Source organism: Lissotriton helveticus, chromosome 3_2, assembly GCF_964261635.1.
Source record: "Lissotriton helveticus chromosome 3_2, aLisHel1.1, whole genome shotgun sequence".
NCBI lineage: Eukaryota > Metazoa > Chordata > Amphibia > Caudata > Salamandridae > Lissotriton > Lissotriton helveticus.
This window is the reverse complement of record NC_136062.1, coordinates 486,753,605-486,769,948: the sequence shown is the minus strand read 5'-3', so window position 1 is coordinate 486,769,948 and position 16,344 is coordinate 486,753,605. Positions and strand designations below refer to the sequence as shown.

Here is a 16,344-nt window from a genome sequence, read left to right as displayed (position 1 = left end):
TACGTACCAGATGCCACATACCTCCTTTACATAACAAATACCACACACCTCCTTTACGTACCAGATGCCACATACCTCCTTTACATAACAAATACCACACACCTCCTTTACTTACCAGATGCCACATACCTCCTTTACATAACAAATACCACACACCTCCTTTACGTACCAGATGCCACATACTTCCTTTACATAACAAATACCACACACCTCCTTTACGTACCAGAAGCCACATACCTCCTTTACGTACCAGATGCAACATACCTCCTTTACGTACCAGATGCAACATACCTCCTTTACGTACCAGATGCCACATACCTCCTTTACAAACCAGATGCAACATACCTCCTTTACGTACCAGATGCCACATACCTCCTTTACATAACAAATACCACACACCTCCTTTACATAACAAATACCACACACCTCCTTTACGTACCAGATGCCACATACCTCCTTTACGTACCAGATGCAACATACCTCCTTTACGTACCAGATGCCACATACCTCCTTTACAAACCAGATGCAACATACCTCCTTTACGTACCAGATGCCACATACCTCCTTTACAAACCAGATGCAACATACCTCCTTTACGTACCAGATGCCACATACCTCCTTTACATAACAAATACCACACACCTCCTTTACATAACAAATACCACACACCTCCTTTACGTACCAGATGCCACATACTTCCTTTACATAACAAATACCACACACCTCCTTTACGTACCAGAAGCCACATACCTCCTTTACGTACCAGATGCAACATACCTCCTTTACGTACCAGAAGCCACATACCTCCTTTACGTACCAGATGCAACATACCTCCTTTACGTACCAGATGCCACATACCTCCTTTACATAACAAATACCACACACCTCCTTTACGTACCAGATGCCACATACCTCCTTTACATAACAAATACCACACACCTCCTTTACGTACCAGAAGCCACATACCTCCTTTACGTACCAGATGCAACATACCTCCTTTACGTACCAGAAGCCACATACCTCCTTTACGTACCAGATGCAACATACCTCCTTTACGTACCAGATGCCACATACCTCCTTTACATAACAAATACCACACACCTCCTTTACGTACCAGATGCCACATACCTCCTTTACATAACAAATACCACACACCTCCTTTACGTACCAGATGCCACATACCTCCTTTACATAACAAATACCACACACCTCCTTTACGTACCAGATGCCACATACCTCCTTTACATAACAAATACCACACACCTCCTTTACGTACCAGAAGCCACATACCTCCTTTACGTACCAGATGCAACATACCTCCTTTACGTACCAGATGCCACATACCTCCTTTACATAACAAATACCACACACCTCCTTTACGTACCAGATGCCACATACCTCCTTTACATAACAAATACCACACACCTCTTTTACGTACCAAATTCCACATACCTCCTTTACGTACCAGATGCAACATACCTCCTTTACGTACCAGATGCCACATACCTCCTTTACAAACCAGATGCAACATACCTCCTTTACGTACCAGATGCCACATACCTCCTTTACAAACCAGATGCAACATACCTCCTTTACGTACCAGATGCCACATACCTCCTTTACAAACCAGATGCCACATACCTCCTTTACATAACAAATACCACACACCTCATTTACGTACCAGAAGCCACATACCTCCTTTACAAACCAGATGCCACATACCTCCTTTACATAACAAATACCACACACCTCCTTTACGTACCAGATGCCACATACCTCCTTTACATAACAAATACCACACACCTCTTTTACGTACCAGAAGCCACATACCTCCTTTACATACCAGATGCAACATACCTCCTTTACGTACCAGATGCCACATACCTCCTTTACGTAACAAATACCACATACCTCCTTTATGTACCAGATGCCACATACCTGATCTAGTACAGATCCCACATACCTTCTTTACGTACTGATGCCACATACCTCCTTTACGTACCAGATGCCGCATACCTCATTTACGTACCTGATGCCGCATACCTCCTTTACATACCTGATGCCGCATACCTCATTTACGTACCAGATGCCGCATACCTCATTTACGTACCAGATGGCACATACCTCCTTTACGTACCAGATGCCACATACCTCCTTTACGTACCAGATGCCACATACCTCCTTTACGTACCAGATGCCACATACCTCCTTTACGTACAGATGCCACATACCTCCTTTACATAACAAATACCACACACCTCTTTTACGTACCAGAAGCCACATACCTCCTTTACATACCAGATGCAACATACCTCCTTTACGTACCAGATGCCACATACCTCCTTTACGTAACAAATACCACATACCTCCTTTATGTACCAGATGCCACATACCTGATCTAGTACAGATCCCACATACCTTCTTTACGTACTGATGCCACATACCTCCTTTACGTACCAGATGCCGCATACCTCATTTACGTACCTGATGCCGCATACCTCCTTTACATACCTGATGCCGCATACCTCATTTACGTACCAGATGCCGCATACCTCCTTTACGTACCAGATGGCACATACCTCCTTTACGTACCAGATGCCACATACCTCCTTTAAGTACCAGATGCCACATACCTCCTTTACGTACCAGATGCCACATACCTCCTTTACGTACAGATGCCACATACCTCCTTTACGTACCAGATTCCACATACCTTCTTTATGTACCAGATCCCACATACCACCTTTACGTACCAGATGCCACATTCTTCCTTTACGTAACAAATACTACATACTTCCTGTACGTACCAGATACCACATAACTGCTTTACAAACCAGATGCCACATACCTCCTTTACGTACCAGATGCCACATACCTCATTTACATACCAGATGCCACATACCTCCTTTACGTACCAGATACCACATACCTCCTTTACATACCAGATACCACATACCTCCTTTACGTACCTGAAGCCACATACCTGCTTTACATACAGATGTCACATACCTGCTTTATGTACCAGATGCGACATACCTCCGTTACATACCAGATCCCACATACCTCCTTTATGTACCAGATCCCACATACCACCTTTACATACCAGATGCCACATACCTCCTTTACATACCGCAGACGAGTTTCGCAACAGGAAATCCTCATGGTTCACTGACGCCCTCAAAATCTCAAAGAAATCCTGCCAAACCCTCAAAAAAACCTGGCGCCACGATCAGACTACCGAAAACATAACTGCCCTCAAGAACGCCACTCGCGAACACCACCAGCGGATCCGCACCACCAAAAGGGCATCGTTCAAAGAGCAGCTAAACAGCAACACCCACAACAGCAAGCAACTCTTCACCATCGTCAAAGAGCTCTCCAACCCCAGCGCCAGCAACAACGACATCACACCATCACAAGACTTCTGCAATTCCCTCGCCACGTTCTTCCACCTCAAAATCGCAGATATACATAACAGCTTCCGACCCCAGAAATCGCCTTCAGCCACCGTACCACCGACCCCCACCACCATCCTCAGCACCTGGACCCCCATTAGCACTGAAGACACCACACACGTCATGAATACCATCCACTCTGGCTCCCCCTCTGACCCCTGCCCCCATCACATCTTCAACAAAGCTGACACCATCATCGCACCCAACCTCCGGAACATCATAAACAACTCCTTCACGTCAGCCACCTTCCCTGAGAGCTGGAAGCACGCAGAAATCAACGCCCTTCTGAAGAAACCCACAGCGGACCCCAAAGACCTCAAGAACTTCTGTCCCATCTCTCTCCTTCCCTTCCCGGCTAAAGTCATCGAGAAGACCGTCAATAAACAGCTGACTACTTTTCTCGAGGCAAACAACTCACTCAACCCGTCCCAGTCTGGATTTCGAGCCAACCACAGCACCGAGACCGCCCTCATCGCAGCCACTGACGACATCAGGACCCTAATGGACAACAGAGAAACTACCGCTCTCATCCTCCTAGACCTCTCGGCTGCCTTCGACACCGTATGCCACCGCACCCTGATAACCCACCTCTTCAACACAGGAATCCAAGGAAAGGCCCTGGACTGGATCACCTTGTTCTCTCCGACAGAACCCAGAGAGTCCGCCTACCCCCTTTCCACTCAGCGGCCACCAACATCATCAGCGGCGTACCCCAAGGCTCCTCGCTCAGCCCAACCCTCTTCAATATCTACATGAGCCACCTCGCCGCCATCGCACGCAAACACAACATCAACATCATCTCCTACGCCGACGACACCCAACTGATACTCTCCATCACCAAAGACCCAGCCACCGCCAAAACCAACCTCCAGGAAGGAATGAAAGACGTCGCAGAATGGATGAAACTCAGACGCCTGAAGCTGAACTCAGACAAGATGGAGGTCCTCATCCTCGGACAATGCCCTTCCGCCTGGGATGACACCTGGTGGCCCACAGCGCTGGGCTCCGCACCAAAACCCACGGACCACGCACGCAACCTGGGATTCATCCTGGACTCCTCCCTCACTATGCCCAAGCAAGTCAACGCCGTCTCGTCATCTTGCTTCAACACCCTGCGCATGCTTCGTAAAATCTTTCTTTGGATCCCCACTGAAACCAGAAAAACCATCACCCAGGCCCTCGTCACCAGCCGACTGGACTACGGAAACGCCCTATATGCAGGAACCACAGCTAAACTTCAGAAACGACTCCAGTGCATACAGAACGCCTCCGCACGACTCATCCTCGACATCCCCCGCCACAGCCACATATCCGCCCACCTGAGAAGCCTGCACTGGCTCCCCGTCAGCAAGAGGATCACGTTCAGGCTCCTCACCCATGCACACAAAGCACTCCACGACAATGGCCCCGAATACCTCAACAACCGCCTCTCGTTCTACACCCCCACCCGCCAGCTACGCTCTGCCAGCCTCGCCTTAGCCACCATCCCACGGATCTGGAGAACCACCACCGGAGGAAGATCGTTCTCCTACCTGGCAGCCAAAACATGGAAAAACCTCCCCGCACACCTACGACTGATCGAGGACCACCTCACCTTCAGGAAACACCTCAAGACCTGGCTTCTCAAGCAGTAGCAGCTCCCCCCCTCCAGCGCCTTGAGACCCTCACGGGTGAGGAGCGCGCTCTATAAATGTTCTGATTGATTGATTGACCGAATGCCACATACCTCCTTTACGTACCAGATGCCGCAAACCTCGTTTATGTACCAGATGCCGCAAACCTCCTTTACGTACCAGATGACGCATACCTCCTTTACGTGCCGGATGCCGCATACCTCCTTTACATACCAGATACCACATACCACTTTTACGTACCTGAGTAATAGAATTGAACCTGGAAGGCGAAGATGAAATCTGAAAAAGACATGAGGCAATCCATAGCGTCCTCCATCAGAACTATCCTGAAAAGAAAGCGAGAGAGAGAGAGATGACTGCTGGGAGGGTCTCAAGAGACAGGAAGGAGACAGAGAGGGAGATGACTGCTGGGAGGGTCTCAAGAGACAGGAAGGAGACAGAGAGGGAGATGACTGCTGGGAGGGTGTCGAGAGACAGGAAGGAGACAGAAAGGGAGATGACTGCTGGGAGGCTCTTAGGAGACAGCGAGGCGACAGAGCGAGATTTCTGCTGGGAGGGTCTTAGGAAGGACAGCAAGGAGAGCGAGAGATGACTGCTGGGAGGGTCTCGAGAGACAGAGAGGAGACAGAGAGGGAGATGACTGCTGGGAGGCTCTTAGGAGACAGCGAGGCGACAGAGCGAGAGATGACTGCTGGGAGGGTCTCGAGAGACAGGGAGGAGACAGAGAGAGAGATGACTGCTGGGAGGGTCTCGAGAGACAGGGAGGAGACAGAGAGGGAGATGACTGCTGGGAGGGTCTTAGAAAGGACAGCAAGGAGGTCAATGTGTGTGCATGGACACACGTTAGCAGTGTGTTGTGCGTGGACTGAAGTGGACAGTGTGTTTATGCATAGACACAAGCTGGCAATGTTTATTTATTTATTTATTTAAATGTTTTATATAGCGCTAGCTAGACCCAAGGGTATCAGAACACTTTACAGAATTATCACAAGTAGGACAAATTTACACAGTGATATGTACAGTGAGTCAGGACGTATCGCAGAGTATCTTCGAAAAAGAGCCCATCGTCCTTCATAAGATAAGTTAGCATTGTAGGGTGTCCAGTGTCTTGTGACGTTTCACAGCGATGCCGTCGAAGAAAGCACTGTGGCTCTAGGTGAGATCAATGAGGTTAGGTCTTAGTGTCAAAGTGTCTGCGTGCTGCTACGGGCAGGTTTCGATTAGTTAGGCTTTAGCAATCCATTTGTGAGGGATCGATTAAGGAAGAGGTCTTTGAGCAGCTTTTTGAAAACTAGGAAGGAGGGATTGGTCCTGATATGGATTGGAGTTCCAGATTTTTGGCGCATTTCCTGCGAAGGAGCGAGATGCGGTTTTCTGTTTACGAGTTTTTGGGGGGATAAGGAGTAAGGTGTTGGAGCTCCTTAGGCTTCTTGTCTGACCGGCCTTCTGGAATTTTGAGGCCAGGTAGGCGGGATTCCCTGTGTGCAGCGCTTTGTGTGAGGCAGGCAGTTTTGAAGTTGGCACACATTTCGATAGGGAGACATTTTAGTTCTCTAAGTGCAGGCGAGATGTGTTCATATTTCTTGACTCCGGTGACCATTCTAGCTGCTGCGTTCAGAGATGTTTTGAGCGGAGCAAGGTGAGATTTTGCTGATCCTGTGAGGGCTGAATTCCCGTAGTCCAGTCTGGACAGCACTAGGGATTAAGTAGCTTGTTTGAGGTCATTGGGAGGGATGAAGGCTTTTATTTTGTTGAGCAGTTTGAGGTTGAGGAAGGCGCTCTTTGCAGTGTTCTTGGTGTGTTTACTCATGTCTAACTTAGGGTCCGGAGTGATTCCCAGCGATTTTACAGAATCAGTTAAGGTGGGGTTGTCGTTGAGAGCATAAGTAGCTTTTAACCATTCGGTGACTTGGGGGTTCTTCTCCTTATTGGAGATGAGGAGGATTTCTGTCTTGTCTTGGTTTGGTTTCAGGTGGTTTTGTGATAGCCAGTGCTCGACTTTTTTCAGAGTGTCGTTCAGTCTTTGAATGTCTTCGATGGAGGAGGTTTCCAGATAGATCTGGGTATCGTCAGCATAGAGGTGGAAGGGTATGTTGTTGTTTATTAATATGATGGTAAGTGGTTCCATATAGATGTTGAAAAGCTGCGACGAGAGAACTGATCCTTGTGGGACACCCCTGCTGACAGGGACTAAGTCGGACAGGAAGTTTTTTTTTTGGGTGCAGTTTTGTAGAAAAAAGGTGACCAATTGTAAGACCACCTCTTCTGCCCCAACTCTTTCTTTAAGTGTCTTAGTGCTAGATGTAGGTAATTGAAATTTACCGATTCTAAAATACCGAATTTTACAGATTCAGTATTTTAGAATCAGTAAATGCAATGTAGGTAATTATTCGGTAAGTATTACCGAATCGGTACGATTCGGTATTTACCGATTCGGTCATTCCCATTCATTCCTATGGGCCTGGAGGCCCATAGGAATGACTGTGAATTACCGAATCGGTAAATACCGATTTGGTAAAATAGGGAAATATTCAAGGGGGGCAGGGTGTCACATTGACACCCTGTTGCACCCCTGAATAGTGCTAGTGTGCACATGTGGCACACATACATGCCCTAAGGGCATGTATGTCTGTCACATGGCACAGTTGTAAATGCACAAATTTGCATTTTCAAAGGTATTCGTTATTTACCACCAACTAATAGTTGGTGGTAAAAACGAATCCTTAAAGCCCAGAAGCACTCTTTGAAGTGCTTTCTACATGTCATTTACCGAATCGGTAAATACCGAATCGGTAAATAATGATTCGGTAAATACCGATTCGGTATTTACTGAATCATCCCCTACATAGGAAATGGCCCAATACCGGTCGGTAAGCCTGAAATTTACCGAATTTTGAGTTTACTGACCGGTAATGGGCCACCTACATCTGGCCCTTAATGAGAAGTTTGTGGTAAACCGTGTCGAAAGCTGCCGATAGGTCCATGAGTATGAGTAGGCAACATTGTTCTGTGTCAAGAGATTTGTGCATATCGTGTATTATATTTAGGATCGCTGTCTCTGTGCTGCATCCTTTTCTGAAACCCGATTGGTGGGGGTCAAGAAGGTTGGCAATGTCCAGGTGTTGTGTAAGTTGGAGGAGAACACATCTTTTCAGGATTTTCGCAAGGAGAGGGAGGTTGGAGATGGGTCTGAAGTTGTTCAGATCGTTTGTGTCGGAGCCCGGTTTTTTCAGTAGAGGTGTTACTTGGCCAATTTTGAGACAGTCCATCATGGTTCCAGTGCTTAGGGAGCTGTTTATCATCTCTGTCCAGAGCAGGGTTAGGGAGAGTGTGAGCTTTTGGCCAGTTGGGCAGGTATGGGATCCATGAAGTGTGCTGAGGGTTTGGAGTTGGAAATCATTTTGATTATCTCTGCTTCGGAGATGGGATTTAAAGATTTCCATAGGTTTGCGGGGTGATTGGGAGTAGTCTCTTCCGTTTTGTGGAAAAGTAAATTTTGCCATGTTGTATGTGCCTACGTGTTCCCCATATTTTGTTATATGTGCATGATCGATATGCATGTATTCCCCTCTGATCGATTAAAGACGCAATTACAGTTGTGTCCATCTCCATATGCCAGTTTCCAGTCTTCGTGAAAGCAACGAGTATTAGGCCCATGTAAACCTACGTTGCCACATTTTACAGTGTGCACGTTAATTCATTGAATTGTCCCCGTTTCTAGGCCTCAAAAGGGCCCGGACTCAGATTCAGCTCCTGTCTCCTGAACACTCTCCGAGGAGCGATACAGCCCCCACCTGCATCCCTGACCCTTAGCTTACTTCTTGCCATGCAGTGCCCGGCCCGGCCTGGCTCTGCCTCCCAGTCTGCCAAGAGTATGTTATGTTTCTAGTTATCAGTTCAGCCCTTCCTTCTCTGCATTCCTAAGCTACTGAATCGCATCAATAGTTTCCGTCATGGTCTAGCCTTTGTGTCTCCATGTAAGAGAAATACTGTATTAATGTTCATAGAATATTCCTCGCACACGCACTACATATAGAATTATGCATGCACCAGTCTTAGAGTCTATTAGCCTTTGCCCTGATAACTTTTGGATTCTATCAACATGTACTCTAAACACCAGATACTAGATATGCCTGGGTACATGTCGCTCTGACACTCCAGACTTTAGCCTCCTCTTCTAGCGCAGAAGTCATAGCCCCCAGTTCTCCCTGGTAACACGTCATTGCCCATTTGCGCGCACCACTAGGTTAGAGGTCCCAGCTGCTCAGGTAGCCCCCTCCATGTTTCCGCCCCGTTTATGACATATTCTGTTACGTTTGCATCACATGTCTATGTATACGCCCTGTACACGCCTTCTTGTTACATCATTTTGCCCTTATCTTTCGCGACTGTTACGAACCACGCCTACTGCTACGCCTACTGTATTGAATGTAATGCATTTATTTTGATATATATACTGTGCACTGTTATTAAAAGTTAGCCTGTCCCAGCCTAGCCTTTTTTCCTGCCCCCGGCAGCTGCCATCCTATTCCCGTACAGGCTGTCCTGTTCCTGTCCTTTATGCCTGATTAAAGCCTGTAAACTCCAGCTACCTCGAATCTTGACTCTTATTTATTGAGCTATCTGTTTATATGAGTATCCTGAAAAATAGAACCGGTAATTAATTATTTATTTACCACATAATGGCGCCCGAATAGGGACTTGCCCTTTCCCCACGCGCCGGAGAAGCCACGCAGGCCCCCTGATCCTCTGCAGCAGTGACGGAACCATACCGTGCACGTGCAGATATTTCTGCTTCAAGTATCCCTCAGGCCCACGGAGGAGACGGAGGTTGCGGTCCAGCATCCAGACGAGGCGGTGGAGGAACGCGGCGAGTCCCGACCAGAGCCCAAGCCGAGAGTCCAAGGTCCGAGGTATCCGGAGGCCCACCTGTAACTGAAGTCCGAAGTTCGTAGTCCGTCGTCGTAGCAGTCCAGTCCAGTCCGAGGCCTTCCGTTCTTGCTGCCCGGTGAGTACCGTTGCTGGGGTAGTATCTAGACAGGGTCAAAAGTAATTTGTCTCTGGTCCGTGGGTTTGGGTACACAGATCCAACACGAAGTGTCCACCTAGGTGGATGCGGGTCCTGACGTGTCTCTTCATGGGACCGGTAAGTTTCGTACTGTTTTAGCAGTGCATCTAGTAAATTCTAGTAAGTTCTGTTGTCGAGAAATTCATGTATTCTGTTCTCAGTATACCAGGTAATATTCTGTTCGAACTGTTATTCTAAATGTTATTCCATGTGTTTTCAATGTCGTGGTATGAGTGATTCGTTTTTCAGTTATTATTGTGTTTATTGTGTATTGTATTGTGTCCAGACTCCAGTCTAAATCATGCCTCTATTCTCGAAATTACGTCAGTTAAAAACCAGAAAAGGTCTGCTCGAGGAAGCAGTTCCTGTCCCGCCTAGGGACAGTCCAGGTCATTTTATGTATCATAAGCATGGCATAAGTGCCATATTATATCTAGACTTATGGGTGGAGTACACCAAGGAATTAGAAGAGAAATATAGATGGCCCGTGTCAGGTACATGGGATGCCGAGTGTATCATGCGAGTAGAAGAAGCATTATGGAAAAAGAAAGCCAGACAGTCCCAGAAAGATGCCATCGAGTTATGGCGCAAAGAATCTCATAAAAGAACCGAAAAAGAAATCAGAAAATCAGAATTAAGTAGGGAATCCTCAGAAAGAGCCCAAGAAAGGGAATTGATCGAAGTAGGTGAACGAGTTAAAGCCGAACAGTCAGACAGACAGAGAAATGCCCTTATTAAGGGTATGTATCCTCTTCTTGCCGAGGGCTTGCCGAAAGCAACCCCGGAAGCACCATGTAATTTCCCGCCGCCATTAGTTCCGATTAAGCTACGTCACAAACCGACTGCAGCTGATATTTTTCTCTCGTCCTATTTGGACGACACAGTCCCAGAATATGCAAATCCTGTTCCGCCAGCTCCCGTAAATAATGTAATTCCTGTTCCTCCAGCCACCGGGGCACCCGTTACAGCACCTGTTACGGTACCCCCGGTCCAGCCCACAGTACAAGTACCCGCTACATCAGTCACTCTGCCAGCACGAATGGTACCAGTCGACGATTCTAGTTTAGGAGCCGCGGGGGGGGGGGAAGTCCTCCTGGAACCCCGCCGCAACACAAACGTCCGTCATTTCTCGAGTTACATGAACGTGCGTTACAGCGTACGCCCAAACCCCAGTCCGTTGCAGATATCAAGCGAGCTCTCACCGAATGCCGTTATGATCCAGTCCCAGGCGACAATGATATGGTCATATATTCATTGCGTGTAAGACGGGTAACCGAGTATTTGGACACCCTACCGAATATGAAAGAAGATCTAGACAGAATATATCGTTTCATCCGTACAGGAGATGATCCAGGAAGTATTGGCGAGGCCATGTCTCAAAGAAAAGTCGAGATTCAGCTCATGCTTTTAAAGTTTCTAATTAATTGTTTAATAAGGGAACAAGATTATCCAACTAAAGATCCGACCGAAATGAAAGTCCTGACAAAGTGGAGTGATCATATAGCCGAGGGAAGACATAAGACACTAGCTAGTATAGAGAGTATGTACAAGAAAATTCGTAAAGAAATAATAAGGTTACACGAGAAACGAAAAGCAGCACAAGTAAGCGAGAAAGAAGACAACTCTTCTACCGAAGAGGTAGACGACGAGAATCCCACCAGAATAGCGTATGTAGGTAGAACTAGACTTCCCGACCGACATTCACGCCTAGAACACAAGAAAGTTTTTCCTTCACCAGCACCAGAACAAGGTTCTCTTGAGCAAGTATTCCAAGCCACCGATCACATTCTGAAATCACGAATCGGTTATAGTGAACTTAGTACCATGCATGAACAAGAATTAGCCCGATCAGCAGTCCGATGGACTACTGATTCTACCACTTTTCCAGACGAAATAGTGGCACAAATGTTTCTGAAATTGCCCCCAGCCGAGCAGCGACTGGTGGGTATGTATATGATCCAGCACCTCATTACACAGTATGAGGGTCAGCATTCTGATCCAGGTCCGTTGCATGATGTTCTGAACGAGTTACTCCAGTATAGATGGAGAGGTCTAGGTACCGATTTAATTAGTGTCATTCTAGAACAGCGCCACAAATACCGAACGTTTCTGAATCCGCATTTTGTTCATGTCTCACCCCCAGGAAGTAAATCATTTTACATAGATAGACAGCATCCGTTACGAGAAGTACACCCAGTTAGGACAGCGGGTGGTGAAATGCAACGAGTATTTGTTTACACCCCTATCACCAAGATGGAACTCTTAGAGATGAAAAAATTAATTCCCTGTCACGACAAAGATCCAGCAGGGTTCCATCGAGAGTTAAAAGACATGCTCCGTATGGGAGAATACACATATCCAGATGTCATTAAAATGTTAAAGGTCCTGTTGCCCGCAGGGGTATATGAGAAACTCAAGGAAAAGGAATGGGAGGTGGGAGAGAAAAAGATAGATTGGACAGCTCTAGAAGCTGAAGATACTTCACGAGTACCAGGTACCGGTCTTGGGGACAAATGTAAAGAATTGCCCGAGTTATTGATTCAGGTTTTGCCAAGGTTACTAGCCACGAAAAAGGAAGATTGGGATGCAATCTCAGCTTGTAAACAGAAACAGGATGAAGACACTAGTGATTTTTATTCTAGATTTGAAAAATGTTTTATTATTAACAGTGGTCTGAAGACAAGTAGCGAGTCGTACCCTCATCTTTTTGTTACCAAACTAGTCGAGAACTCAAGTCCACAAGTTAAAAATCGAGTATTAAAAGTCGAAAGTAGTTGGCAAGCTAATACTCCGTCCCAAATGTTACAGATGCTCCAGTATCACCAGAATAGAATCAGGGAAGAGCAAGAACACGAAAGGAGACGTATGAAAGACACGAAAATGAAAGTATTAGTTGCACAATCTGTTCCACAAGACAGTCAGAAGAGGGGTCCGAATCAAGCCAGTCATCCTGCAGCTCCCGTTAAAGGGACTTGCAATTACTGTAAACAGCCAGGTCATTTTATAAATGAGTGTGCAGTTCTGAAACACAACATAGCTACTGGTAAGACTAAAGAAAGACCACGTCCGCCTAGACAAGAACAAGTTTCACAGACTTCTCAGTCACCACAGAATGCACAACAGACAGTTCCAGCATCGCAGCCTATAGCTGCAACACAACACGTTACACAGCAAATGTATCAGTATGCCCAGACAGAGTATCCAGAGTATCAACAGTATTCATGAAACAGCCTAGAGAGGGAGGTAGGCTTGCCTCTCATCGAGATACCTGTAGATCAAGAGGGTCCCTATGTACACAGTCAAGTATTAGGGAAAGACAGAAAGTTTCTGATTGATACAGGGGCAAGTAGGACTACTCTCAGTCATGACGAGGTTCCAGGGGCTCCGCTCTCAGGCTCTAAAAATGTTTCCCTTGGATTTTCAGGAAAGCCAATTGTTAATGAGATTTCAAAACCAGTTACTCTAGAAGTTGGTCCATTGTCCCGAACTACTGATTTGTTACTTACGAAATCATGTCCAGAAAATTTATTAGGCATCAGAACGTTAAAAGAATTAGGTGCAGTAATTTGCTGTTCCCCAGAAGGAATCCGATTGTTTTTACGTGACTTCAAAGGTCACTATGTATTACGTGATTTTGATCCAAGACTCTTGAATGTCCCGCAGCATTTATGGGCGCAAGGTCCAACTGATGTAGGATGTATGCACATCACACCCCATCGTGTGACTCTCAAACAAGGTATAGTTTTGCCACGAATCCGACAGTACAGATTGCCACCTGAGGCTGTAGCAGCCTTATCCAAAATTATTGACGAGCTTATTGCTCAAGGAGTGGTTGTAGAAACTGACTCCAATGCATGTAATTCTCCTATCATTCCAGTCCTGAAACGTACTGATCCCAATGCACCTCCAGTATATCGATTAGTGATTGACCTTCGAGAGCTTAATAAATGTATCATACCCCAGTATCCAGTAGTCCCAGATATTTCTTCCCTATTGACAGCCATTGATTCTGAAGCTACATTTTTTACTGTTATCGACCTCAAGAACGCGTTTTTCAGTGTTCCCATTCATCCAGACAGCCAGTACCTTTTTGGTTTTTGTTTAAATGGAAGGAGCTATAAATTTACACGAGCTCCTCAAGGTTTCACAGAAAGTCCTAGTATTTACAGTCAAGCACTTAAGAGACAACTAGACAATATTCACATGCCAACTGACACTGCCCTGCTCCAGTATGTCGATGATCTACTGATCACAGCCCGTTCTGGACGTGACTGCGAGCGTGCGTCACTTACGGTTCTGTATTTTCTGGCCGAGCAGGGGCACAAGGTGTCCCCTTCCAAATTACAATTCTGTGTCCAGCAAGTGATCTACTTAGGCCACTTACTGTCCAAGTGGGGTAGGCAGTTGACACCAGACCGTATCCAGTTAATAGCGAGTCTTCCACAGCCCAAGACACAGAAGGAGGTACAAGCTTTTATTGGCCTCACTTCTTATTGCAGACAATGGATTCCTCAGTACGCATTTCTAGCCAAGCCACTGATACAGTTAACGACACAGGGGGCAGCCGTATCGACTGTCCTCCCTTGGACCCAAGAACATACACTTGTTTTTAATGAATTAAAGAAAGCCTTATGTCAAGCACCTGTTCTAGCTACACCGAACTACAGTAAGCCTTTTACACTTTTTGTCACAGAACGTGATGGTACTGCATTATCTGTTCTCACACAAGATCAAGCAGGACAATACAAGCCCTGTGCTTATTTTTCAAGCACATTAGATCCAGTAGCCCAGGCGCTGCCTGCGTGCCTCAAGTCAGTTGCAGCCACAGCTCTAGCAATCAGACAAAGTGATTCCATAGTGTTAGGACACTTCCTGACAGTACAGGTTCCACACTCCGTGGAAGTTCTTTTAAACCGAACACAGACTCAGCACTTGACAATTGCACGTTTAACAGCTTATGAACTGACACTGTTCCAGCCACACATAGAAATCAGACGCTGCAACATTCTAAATCCTGCTACACTGTTACCGTCAGTTACTTCAAATCCTGCCACACATGACTGTGTGGAAGTTGTTAACACTATGACTAAGCCAAGACAAGACCTGACAGACATTGCATTACCTGATCCTGACCTGACACTTTATGTGGATGGTTCATGTATGAGAACAAGTACAGGAGAACTAGTAGCCGCGTATGCAGTGACTACTGAAACTGAAGTTATAGAAACACATCGCATTGACACCCTATCTGCTCAAGCAGCAGAGCTAGTTGCTCTGACCCAAGCCTGCATACGTGCCAAGAACCTGAAAGTAAACATATATACAGATTCACGTTACGCATTCGGAGTCGTACACGACTTCGGAGTGCTCTGGCAGCAGGAGAGAGGTTTCATGACTTCTCATGGAACCAAGATTCAGCATGGTCTCCTCATTCAAGCTCTGTTAGATGCAATACATTTACCGACAGCTATCGCTATCATGAAGTGCAAGGCACATACGAACGTTACTGACATCATTTCCCAAGGTAACGATCTAGCAGATCGAACAGCCAAGCTTACAGCTCAGACTCCAGACATTCCAGTTAACACGATACAGACACTCACTACAGATCAGACTACTTGTATGACAGTCAAGGACCCTACACAAGATGTCATAGACATACAGTTACATGCTACTCCCGAAGAAATCAAGAAATGGTCCGAACAAGGAGGGGTCCAGACAGATCAAGGATGGGTGACGAAGGGAAAAGCCACATGGTTTCTCCCCGACTCTATGGTTCAAGTCATTATTAATACCGCACATAGTCCAGCACATTTAGGAGAAAAAGCTATGTTAGACAGTATTCAGAACCTTTGGTTCAACAAGCACTTACGAGCTGCAGCCAAGCAGAAAGTCCGTACTTGTATGATATGTTGCCAGTTCAATCCAGGTAAAAGTGTCCCGGTGGAACAAGGTGGATTCCAACCTCCTGACCACCCTTTTGAAGTCCTCCAGATGGATTACATTCAGATGGAGCGATGTCGAGGTTTCAAGTATGTCCTCGTAGTTGTATGCGCTTTGTCCAGGTGGACAGAAGCATATCCAGTTCCAGATTACACAGCCGCGACCACTGCCAGGCAGTTGGTTCGTGAATTCTTTCCCCGCTATGGACTCCCTAGGGTCGTGTATTCTGATAACGGCCAGCCAT

The 16,344-nt window shown here is 46.4% G+C and overlaps 1 protein-coding gene across 1 annotated transcript in view; it reads right to left on the bottom strand.

Moving 5' to 3' along the window:
• Positions 1-16,344, bottom strand: part of CSTPP1 (centriolar satellite-associated tubulin polyglutamylase complex regulator 1) — a 403,270-nt gene that overhangs the window by 145,630 nt on the left and 241,296 nt on the right. Inside the window, exon 5 of the mRNA XM_078684705.1 lies at positions 5,330-5,415. Coding sequence (XP_078540831.1) covers positions 5,330-5,415 — 86 coding nt within the window. The remainder of the gene's footprint in view (positions 1-5,329; positions 5,416-16,344) is intronic.